Below are 12,325 nucleotides of genomic sequence, written 5' to 3' on the forward strand. Positions count from 1 at the left end.
GCCACTACTGCTTGCATATCTCCCACATTTCAGTTCACTCTCCTGCAGCCTCTTGATTTGCCCGCTGTCATCCATTCTTTTCACGTGTCTTGCCAATTAAGGCTGCACTGCAATGAGTGATGCTTTGTCAGTATTACTGGGCATCTTCTGAGTGCAGAACATTACATGAGGTGCTGGGAAGAATACAGTGTGAGTGGATGATTTGACCCTGGCTTCAAGGAGAGTATAAGGTAGGAAGGTAATTATGTTCCAATACCTCAGTATGAGTGACCCTATCTTAACAGGTGATTGTGAGAATGCTTGCAAGTGTTGGCGCTGAAACTAGTCAAGAAGCCATACGTGCTTTCTGTGGTAGCTCTAGATTACTCATATTAATGAATGGTTGAGATCTTTACTTTGGTATGAAAGGTCTCAAAGATTCAACCCAGAAATCCAACAACAAAATTACAAGTAGCATTTTCTTATTCTTAGTAGGTTTCCAAAACTACAATCATTTAAAAAAGTGTCACTACAAATTACTCAAATTAAGCTTTCCCAGTATAAGGCAGATGGCAGAAAAAAGGGTTAGATTAAGCTGGCAATTGCAAATCCGAACAAGTACAATTACAATTACAAATAAATCAAACACAATTACAATAAATCTGAATCTCTACAATTAGGCATACCAGCTAGCTTTAGCTTTAAGTCATTACTACTAGAAAAAAAGCTAGACTACTCCTCATGAAGGATAAATTTAAAAACCTGCAGAGAATTCTTAAAAGATAGAAGTGGAAAAGAATAAAATAGCAGCAGTACAGGATAACATCTATGTCAGATGACAGTAACTTGAGAACCAGTGGAGGGGAAAAAGGAGAAGAAAACCAAAGTGTTTTATCTCTTAAAAACCCAAAGCCTGCAAAGGAAGATAAAGAGGAATAAGTGATTTACACAGTGTTGACTGTTGAATGAAGAATATAAAAGCCAAACCTGAGTGAAATGAAGATTATTACAGAACTCAAGAACTACATTCTACAGAAAACAAGTAGCAGGTAAATTAAAAAGAATTTAAAAACAATACCTAAAAGTAACAGATTAGAAAAATAATATTGGCAGCATCATATTACAAAAATTTATATGAAACAAAACAAAGAGCATATTGCATTTCAACACCTGGTTCTAGCCTCGCACAGTGCTTGGAAGCAAAAAGCTCAGGCTAGAATTTTTAACAATTGTAAAAGTAATTATCAGGCAAACTACTGCTCTGAAAGGACAGAAATGAAAGATTGGATACATGGTGTAAGATTCAAGATTAAAATATTATTGTCAACATTTTGATCAACTGTGGTACAAAAGGAGATATAGAAATATCATCCCCAAAAGGGTCATAAGGGCATATTGGAATTCAATAATAATCATGATGATGGCATTTGTTAAGCGCTTACCAAGCACTGTTCTAAGCGCTGGGGAGGATACAAGGTGATCTGGTTATCCCACGTGGGGCTCACATTCTTAATCCCCATTTTACAGATGAGTCCCCATTTTACATTATATCTAATCCAATGCATGATACTATCCCATTTTATTTCAAAGTTGTAAATTCTGATGATTTTCAGTCATAGAGAATAAAACAGAAATGTAAACTGAAGACAACAAAATAAAAACTGTAACTGACGTACAGTCAATTGCCCCCCAACCTTTTTAATGGTACTTATTAAATGTTTACAATGTGCCAGGCACCGTCCTAAGTGTGGGGTAGAGACAAGATAATCAGGTTGGACACAGTCCCTGATTCACATGGGCTCACAGTCTTAATTCCCATTTTACAGGTGAGTAAACTGAGGCACAGCTAAGTTAAGTGATTTGCCCAAGATCACGGAGCAGACAAGTGATGAAGCTGGGATTAGAAACCAGGGCTTTCTGATTCCCAGGCCCATGTTGCTTCCCACTTGCCTCATGGATTACGCAGTTCTATCACAATATAAGTTTTCAATTGATATTTTGGCTAAGAAGCAACTAAGGAGTTAGGGAACTCTTCAGAAATTTCAATCTATTTGGTCTGACTTGCTCCATTAGCAAAGGAACTGATAATATACATTCGTGCAGCTTGAAGGGTGAGTACAACCTGAGTTTTCCTACAACAAAAGTTTCAAAAGAATGGAGCCATTGAATTCAGTGGTTAGAGAAGCAGTGTGGCCTTAATAAGTTCCTTGGGGACAGGAATCATGTCAATCAACTCTATCGTATTGTACTCTCCCACATGCTTTGCATAGTGCTCTGCACGCAGTAAATGCTCAATGAATATGATTACTGATTAATGGAAAGAGCACAGGGAGTCAAGACAGGAAATGTGCCAACTCTGCTGTACTGTACTCTTCCAACTGCTTAGTAACATGCCCTGCACATAGTAATCACTCAATAAATACTGCTGAAGTCAAGAATCTTGAGTTGTACTGTACTACTTAGCCATATTGAATGAACAAATACATGAATGAAAGGAAGAAAAAGCAGCTGCTGCCTTAAAAGAAAAATGGCAGAGAAGACAAGATAGCCCACTATATACTAAAATAAGGAAACAGGGACATACTTTGCCACAATTTATTTGGCTTAACTAACAGCTATAAATAGTAAATAGGTTTTTATGAAGATATGAATGGATAGTCTGTGGATGTGGGGCAAGTACCAATATTACACGTAGAAACCATACTTATCTCTAATTCCCAAGTAACAGTTCTGATTTATATTAGCTTTTCATCTTTTCCTAATAATCTCTCAATTATTACTACCCAAGTGAGGTACAGGCGTTCACTGTTGCTCGAAACTATTTTGTCGCCAACTCCTCACCCGTGTCCTCCTCTGGCCAGAAATCCCTCCCCTTTCATATCTGACAGAAGACTACTCTCCCTAGCATTGTAAGGTCCTTGAGGAAAGGGATTATATCTCTGTTGTGCTGTACTCTCCCAAACGCTCTGCACATTGTAAGCACTCAAAAAATGCTCTGCACACTGTAAACACTGATCGATTGATACCCAAGAAATCAGGCTTTTCTGCTTCCTTGTGAGCGTTGGTTAGGAGCTCAGAAGAATGTCCTTGCTATCATGTTTTCAACAGGTCTTTTATGTCCCCAATTCAGCTACGCATATTACTTCGCCTGCTTTTAAACTTATATACCATGTATTTCTAGTTTTCCCTCTACCAAATTGTCACTCCACTACTTTTCAAGTCTAATTAAATTATAAACTTCAGACCCATGAGGGGAAAGGAACTCTGTCTGACCTGATTATCTTGTACCTACCCCATTGCTTAGTATAGTGCTTGGACCATAGTAAATGCTTAACAAATACCACAATTATTACTAAAATTATATGGGTGCACAGATGAATGGTACTAATGGAAAGGTGAGGACCAATCACAGCATAGCTTCTGGAGGGGATGACTTTTCAAAGAACTTTGGGAGTTTGTGTTTTGGAAAAGCTGAGGAACAGGAAGTATGAGACCAAGAGAAGCTCTCCCATACTATGATCCCTTTCTAAAAGTAGGATAATTTATTGAGTCCCCATTTGGTGCAGTATACTGTGCTTGGGAAGTCCAGAATAAAAAAGTGTTACATTCCCTGCAGGCAAGGAGTCCTCCTTCTTCTGCAAACATTATCTAAGTCCAGCTTCACTGACAACCTCCTCTCCTAGTTTTTCTCCTATCCTTGTAACTACTCTTTCTCAATCTTTTGCAGACTCCGTCTCTGCCTTCCAGCCAAGCGGATCCCAACGGATGTGTTTGCTTCAAGGTTCAATTTTGAGTCACCTTCTATTCTCCACCTATACTCACTCCCTCTGAAATTGCATAGCTTCAGCTACTATCTCCAAATGGATCATTCCCACATCTACCTCTCCAGCCCTGATCTCTATCCACTGTAGGTTCGCATTTCCTCTTCCCTTCAAGTCATTCATTCATTCAATCGTATTTATTGAGCGCTTACTGTGTGCAGAGCACTGTACTAAGCACTTGGGAAGTACAAGTTGGCAACATATAGAGATGGTCCCTACCCAACAGCGGGCTCACAGTCTAGAAGGAGGAGACAGACAACAAAACAAAACATATTAACAAAATAAAATAAATAGAATAGTAAATATGTACAAGTAAAATAGAGTAATAAATATGTACAAACATATATACAGGTGCTGTGGGGAGGGGAAGGAGGTAAGGCAGGGGGGATGAGAGGGGGAGGAGGGGGAGAGGAAGGAGGGGGCTCAGTCTGGGAAGGCCTCCTGGAGGAGGTGAGCTCTCAGTAGGGCTTTGAAGGGAGGAAGAGAGCTAGCTTGGCAGATGTGCAGAGGGAGGGCATTCAAGGCCAGGGGAGGATGTGGGCCGGGGGTCGACGGCGGGACAGGCCCCCTTTTAGACTGTGAGCCCACTGTTGGGTAGGGACTGTCTCTATATGTTGCCAACTTGGACTTCCCAAGCGCTTAGTACAGTGCTCTGCACACAGTAAGCGCTCAATAAATACGGTTGATGATGATGATGATGATGATGACGCGAGAACAAGGCACAATGAGGAGGTTAGCGGCATAGGAGCGGAGGGTACTGGCTGGGCTGTAGAGGGAAAGGAGGAAGGAGAGGTAGGAGGGGGAGAGGTGATGGAGAGCCTTGAAGCCGAGAGTGAGGAGTTTCTGCCTGATACGTAGGTTGACTGGTAGCCACTGGAGATTTTTGAGGAGGGGAGTGACATGCCCAGAGCGTTTCTGCACAAAGATGATCCAGGCAGCAGCGTGAAGTATAGATTGCAGTGGGGTGAGACAGGAGGATGGGAGATCAGAGAGGATCTCTAATCTTTACTTGGGTGTCCCACTGACACAAACTTGAGGCTGCCTTTCCTAAGCCCTCAATTCCCCTACTCCCTCTCCCTTCTCCACACCACGCACTTGGATCTGTCTCCTTTAAGCACTTGATAGTCTCCCACCAGTTTCACAGTATTAATGTACATGTATCCATCACTTAACACTTTTCCCCAGTCTAGACTGTAAGCTCCTCGTAGGCAGGGAACATGTCTACCAGCTGTGTGGTATTGTACTTTCCCAAGTGTTTAATACAGTAAGCACATAGTAAGAACACACGGTAAGCACTAAATAGATACCACTGATTGGTTGATTCTGTGTAGGAAATCTTATTCAAAGTGCAATTTTAATGAGAACTATGACAATAACCATGACAGCAAACAAGCAAAGAATTTTAAGGAGTGGTACTCACTATAACTGCAAACTGTTCTGGCTCACATAAGTTATTGTAGTCACTCTTCAACTTGGATAATGAAATCAACTGATCTTGATTAGGAAGGTGTTTAATTAAGTTCTATGACAACAAGAAACAAAGAAAAGTTAACAGCTAATCTTCAAAGCTTATATCATACGCATATACAAAAGCCAGCTATTGAGTTTTCATGAAATGTCCAGTCACAGTCACAGTCCACGGTGAACAAGATGCTGTTCAGTGAGAAAGTTATTCTTTTAGTACACTGTTGGAGGTTTCTGTTTTTCATATGGCCACATCTATCCACTCCTCTCACTTACCTTTCTACCATAAAAGTTACATATTTCCACCCAATAATTTAGAATGTTGCTTTGTGTTGTGTTACAATGGCATGGTAAAAAACACACAAACAGGCCAATATTTTTTTTTTACATGTATGTGCAACAATTCAAATCACTAAATTATAATTTGACAAAATAATACCCTAATAGCCTGAGAAACAGAAAACTGCTTCACAAGATATTAATTTATATGCAGGCAGTAGTTTGCTTACTTGACAGTATGTGAACCATCATTTTATAACATTCAGTTGTAGAAAATGAAATGTCAGGACATAATTATTAAGGGCAGTCACTCAAACAAAATAAAACTGACATCATCTCTTGGATTTTATTTAGGAAAGGATTACTATTTTTCTGAAGCAAGTTACTGCCTTTCATTTTTAAAGGTGGCATTGGCTATTTAAATAGCATATTTTGTATTTAAAATGCGGAGCAAAAAAATACAATTGATTTAAATATCATTGACTGAAAATCAACAAGAATAAAGTGTTACAGGAGAGGGCACAAAAATTGTTAACACAAGCAACAAACCTGAAAAAGAGAAAATATACTAATGCATTAAAGGGTATTTTAAAATGAGTGTGGTTTGGTTAGGTTGAATTTCTGGCTGTAGCTTTAAATAATACAATTCAGGTGCTAGTTACAATCAAATTTCAGAATGCCTGAGACATTGTTTACTTAGCTTTTGATCTTAAGCTTACACCACACAGGATGCAAAAATATATAATGCATGCCCCAGACAGCGCTATTAGTCAAGGTAAGATTAAAGGAAGCCACATTTTTAAAGTTAGATCAACCCAGTGACTCACTGTGTGGCCTTGACCAAGCCTTAGGATACGTCTGCATCCAAGTGAATAAAATAGAAAGTGTGACAAAAACAAATATCAAGGACCGTATTTGAAGACAGCATCTCACATTTATATACTCCTACTTCTAACAAAGGGGTTGTATTTTTACCAACCAAATTAAAAAATTAAAAAGACTACAATAATTACTCCAAATTCAAAGCCACGTGCACCTGCATAACCATTTGTTCTGAGCTGTCATCGAGAACAGTCTCTAATTCTGTCATCATGTTCTATCCAAGTACCTAGTGAAAACACGTAAAGTGACCTAGGTATATGTCTGATTAGCTTGCACTGTCCTTGTTCCATATATATGAAAAACGGATAATGTGACAGAATAAACATGACTGCATCAGCAAAGTACTATTTCCAAAAATAGGTACGTCACATAGTAACTTCTACCAGTTGTTAAAATAAAATAATTTACAAAGAGGGATGTTTAACCACTGGTAAATTTTTTTAAAAAAATGTCAGCATGGTTTCCAATCTAAAATGTAAAGGGATTTCAATGATCATCCCTTTTGGGTAGGGACTGTGTCATTTGCTTCTTTTGCATAACTCCAAAATGCTTAATAATAATAATTATGGTATTTGCTAAGTGTTTACTATGTGCCACGCACTGTACTAAGCGCTGGTGTAGATCAAGCAAATAGGGTTGGACACAGTCGCTTGTCCCACATGGGGCTCACAGTCTCAGGCCCCATTTTAGAGATGATGGAACTGAGGCTCAGAAGTCCCAAGGTCACACAGCAGACAAGTGGAGGAGCTTAGTAGAACGATCTGCATGCGACATACCTACAACGAAAACTATTTTTAAATTCCCAGTTCAAAGTATTGATACAATAATGACTGAAAAGAATCCGCATCATTTGTGCCAGATTTTAATCTTGAGTGTGTTGTCTTGAATTTCATCCAATGGGATATGAAGACATGTATTATTTCAATGTTTTTGAACCAGTCCTTTATTTTGAACAAAAACAAATGATATATGATAATTTTTAGGTACCAGAGGATGACAGAACACTATCACCTTGTCTTCAGAGGCATGCCTGCAGAGCGAGCTCCAAGGCTCCACTGTCAAATGGGAAAGAAAATCAAGTTGATTCACCATGAGGGACCAATGGTCTCCTCTATACCTGGCACAGCAACCTTTCCAAGGGAATCCGCTGAGAATCTCCAGTTTGGGGAGAAAAAGGTTATAGCAGAAACCATGGTGTGGCCAATTGAAATTGAGGATTCAGTTGTATCTATTGAGCAGTTACTGCGTCCAGGGCACTGTACTAAGCACTTGCCCCTTGCCAAGAAATGGTTACATTTATCATTTCTGGGCCTTTCAATGGTTCAGTTGCTCACTACTGGAAGACTATGATAGATCCTCCAGTTAACAGAAAACCCACTTCATATTTTTGAGAGGTCAAATCTGCAATGCCAAATGATTTTGATTTTCATCTCTAGAGAATTCCACCAAAGCGTAACAGCACTGCAGAAGCAGGGAGCTGTGCACAAGATCCAAAGGTCCTATAGGATCAGAAGTTCCCAGGGTCCATGAGACTTCCTTAGGCTGAACAAGCCACTCAGACACCACAGACAACCAAATGATGGAATAACCTACCTTGGGAACAATCACTACACAGGTTTGAACACTGTGATTTGTTACTGAGGACTCTTACCAGGAGCGGTGAAGCGTCTGAAAATTCCACACTGGACAAGAATTAAATTAAAACGCACTTCCTTATATTCAGGGCACCCCACAAAAATAGGTGCGGAAGCGGGTAGAGAGGCTAGCCATGATGGATTTGTAGTTCCACAAAATTATGAATAACCCCAGCAGAACTAAAATACTAAACAATAACACTCCGAGTCAATGCTTAATCAATATTACAGCTGCCAAGAACAGAAAGAGAGAGAGATTCAGAGACTGAGGTACCTTACTATAGACCAGAATGATTTTAACATATATCTTGGGGCCAAACCCTCAGGGAACATTGTTATCCTTCTTCAAAGGTGTTTTCTAGGAAGGGGATAGAAAATATTTAAAACAAATATGTAACAACTCTTCTGGGCCTTAGTTACCTCATCCATAAAATGGGGAATAAAGCTGTGGGACGTGGTCCACATTAATAATAACACTATTATTATTATTATTATCATATTATAATGGTCCATAATAATGACACTGGTATTTGTTAAGTAGTTACTATAGTGATGGTACTTGTTAAGCACTTACTATGTGCGAAGCACTGTTCTAAGCGCTGGAGTAGATATAAGGTAATGAGGTTGTTCCACGTGGGGCTCACAGTCAGACTGTGACTGGACATTTCATGAAAACTCAATAGCTGGCTTTTATATATGCATATGATATAAGCTTTGAAGATTAGCTGTTAACTTTTTTTGTTTCTTGTTGTCATAGAACTTAATTAAACATATTCCTAATCAAGATCAGTTGATTTCATTATCCATTATAATACCATAATTATTGAGTCATGTCAAGATGGCTGACTAATGCCCAAATAGAATATTGATTTTCTCCCTCAAATAAAATACTAAGGGTTATAATACTGCATACAAAAGAACTGCAGGATAAACTTACAAGAAAATCTGCAAATGGAAATGGCACAAGTACCCATTTCCAAGTCAGCTGTTATTAAACTTGTTGTCCCATGTGGGGCTCACAGTCTTAATTCCCATTTTACAGATGAGGTAACTGAGGCACAGGGAAGTTAAGCGACTTGCTCAAAGTCACACAACTGACAAATGGCCAAGCCGGGATTAGAACCCAGAACCTCTGACTCCGAAGCCCATGTTCTTTCCACTAAGCCACATGGCTACTACGTGCCAAGTACTGTTCTATGCGCTGGGGTAGATACAAGGTAATCAGGTCAGACACAGTCCCTGTCCATCATAGGGCTCACAGTCTTAATCCCCATTTTACAGATGAGATAACTAACACACAGAGAAGTTAAGTGACTTGCTGAGGTCACACAGCAGACATGTGGCAGTACTTAGGACTTAGTAAAGTGCCTGCAAATAATAAGTGCTTAACAAATAACACAAAAAAATTATATTTATACATATATATATATATATATATTTATATATATATATATGTATATATGTATCCATCCTTCTGTTAGGGTCTCATGGCAGTTCAGGGAGAACAGAGAGGCAGCTAAACAGCAGGGCAAAAGTAACAACCAGGCACAGGCTTTTCCTTTTGGGCAATCCTTTATGAAAACTGAACTTCACCCCAGGTCTAAACCAGAAGGGAGTGAAGCTCTCCACCTTTTTTAAAATGGATATAGCTAATTCTTACTGTGTAAAGCACTGTACTAATCACAGAGGAAGATAAAAGATAATCAAGCCACACACAGTTTCTGCCCCACACATGGCTCACCGTCCAGGTAGAAAGAAGAGAAGGCACATAGCTTCCAAATGCCCCAAAGACTTTGGTAAAAATTACTTATTTATTCATATTGCTTTGAGTTTCTTCCTCAGTTTTTATTATCAATCAATCAATCAATCGGATTTATTGAGCGCTTGCTGTGTGCGGAGCACTGTGCTAAGCACTTGGGAAGTACAAGTTGGCAACATATAGAGACAGTCCCTACCCATGTGCTAAACTCTGGGGTAAATGCAATTACATCTGAAACAGTCCCCCACAGCACCTGTATATATGTATATATGTTTGTAGTATTTATTACTCCATTTATTTATTTTACTTGTACATATCTATTCATCTTATTTTGTTAATATGTTTTGTTCTCTGTCTCCCCCTTCTAGACTGTGAGCCCACTGTTGGGTAGGGACCGTCTCTATATGTTGCCAACTTGGACTTCCCAAGCGCTTAGTACAGTGCTCTGCACACAGTAAGTGCTCAATAAATACGATTGATTGATAGTCTGTAAGCTCATTATGGGCAGAGAACGTTCTGCTAATTCTGTTGTATTGTACCTGTACTCTCTGAAGCACTTAGTACTGTGCTCTGCACATAGTAAGAGCTCAATAAAAAAGATTCATCATTTGGAAAATGTGGGTGGTTTCTGTTCTTTGTTTTCCTAAGACTCTCTTGCCAGCTTTGAACCAAACCTGTTTGGAAAGTATTAAAGCATCAGCTGGCCTGTGGCCTAGTCTGCTAAAATCCACAGGTGTGGCAAAGTTGGAATGACCTGAAAAATAGATCTTTTATTCAACTTTCTCATAATCTCTGGGTGAATGTAAAGGGGCACAGTTCTCAAGTGAGATAGGAACACGGTTCAATGCAATATTCATTGCACATTCTGGTAATGGGAGAAGAGTGGTTCAAGGTATCCCCAGTCTACCAAAGCTTGCTAACCTTCTTCCAATCCTAGTTATAATCTTTAAATTACATTTAAATAATATTATTAATATTGTAATATAATATAGAAGCAACATGGTCTAGTGGAAAGGACAGGCCTTGGGATTCAGAGGACCTGGCTTCCACCATTTTGTCTGCTGTGCAACCTTGGGCAAGTCACTTAACTTCTCTGTGCCTCAGTTCTCTCAGCCACAAAATGAGAATTCAATACCTGTTCTCCCTCCTAGTTAGACTGTGAGCTCCACGTGAAGAGTCTGAAAATTATCTTGCATCTACCCCAGTACTTAGTACAGAAGAGTTCTTGGTTTAACAAATACAATAATTATTTAGTCATGTCAAGATCGCTGACTATTGCCTAAATAGAATATTGATTTCCTTCTCAAATAAAATACTAAGGGTTATAATACTACATACAAAAGAACTGCAGGATAAACTTATAGGAAAATCTGCAAATGGAAATGGCACAAGTACTCATTTTCAAGTCAGCTGTTACTAAATAGAAAAGGTTCTTTCTACTTTCTGCTTGGAATAAACCTGACAGTATCGTCCTGTATAGAAAAAAAAAAAATCAAAATACCAAATGCAAAGGGCATACTGATTGCATTCTAGAAACAAAATTATATTTTCATATAAATATATCTCCTGTATCCGAAATATACCATAGATTTGAATTTAATAATTTGAAGTATGGAAGCGGACACTCAAAGAACGGAAATTTAATGGCTAAGATAACATCTTATTTATTTTCCAACTAACAGAAGATTCAGAGATTTGTTTACCTCCTGGAAATATAGACGTTCTGCTGAAACTAATTATGCAGCAATGATTTTCCAGTTGAATGATGGGCTAAGAATTTTCAACAGTAACAGAGTTTTATTTAATGAGAAGCTTACACTGAAATATTGGTATTTAAGCTGCCAGTTTGTTTACCTGAATCATAGACTCTGCCAACTGTGTTTCATCTACTTCCAATATCATTCTTCTGATGTCCTCGTAAGGCACACGGAATGATCCAAGAAAGATTGCTGAAGCAAAAATAATGGGAAAGAGGAGAAGAAATTTTGGTGTTTCATTCTACTTACACTTATAAAAGGGCACTCCCTAAAAAGAACCCGATAGACTTAATGAGTTACTCTATAAATTTTCTTAGAACATTATCATTATCAACAGGGTGATGATGCCACCCTTATTTAGGACTGATTTATAAGATACTTTCAATTACGGAGATGCTTTAAAATGTGATTTGGTCTTGGACTACAATTTTCTTTTCCTCTCTCGTATTGTCACCCTTCACAACAAGCCTGTTCCCACCCTCCTAACCGTCCAGTTTAAGAAGTCTGCAATTCAACTGAAGTCAAGATTTAAGCACTGGGAAATCTTGCTAGACTGTAAACTCGCTGAGGGCAGGGACTGTGCCTATTTATTTTATTTTAGTCACCCAAGCATAGTACACTGCTGTAAACACAGTAAGCAATCAATAAAGCCCACTGTTTGATTGATCCAATTGCACCTATCAGACACTGTTTCATTTTCCAATAACTGCGTTAATTATGGAATTGTGTTAGTGAAACATAGAGGCGTTT

General features: G+C 38.7%; 1 protein-coding gene across 4 annotated transcripts in view; it reads right to left on the minus strand.

The window, feature by feature from the left end:
- DIAPH3 (diaphanous related formin 3) overlaps positions 1 to 12,325 on the minus strand; it is a 322,031-nt gene that overhangs the window by 157,772 nt on the left and 151,934 nt on the right. For all 4 annotated transcript variants that reach the window (XR_005448450.1, XM_038741262.1, XM_038741271.1 and 1 more), the window contains 2 exons: positions 11,673 to 11,767; positions 5,221 to 5,322 (listed from right to left, as the gene is read on the minus strand). Coding sequence is in view for 3 of the 4 variants with exons in the window: in XM_038741262.1 (XP_038597190.1) it covers positions 5,221 to 5,322; positions 11,673 to 11,767 (197 nt within the window). In the remaining variant the exon portion in view is untranslated. The remainder of the gene's footprint in view (positions 1 to 5,220; positions 5,323 to 11,672; positions 11,768 to 12,325) is intronic.

The sequence above is a fragment of the Tachyglossus aculeatus genome, chromosome 2, assembly GCF_015852505.1.
Source record: "Tachyglossus aculeatus isolate mTacAcu1 chromosome 2, mTacAcu1.pri, whole genome shotgun sequence".
Lineage (NCBI taxonomy): Eukaryota > Metazoa > Chordata > Mammalia > Monotremata > Tachyglossidae > Tachyglossus > Tachyglossus aculeatus.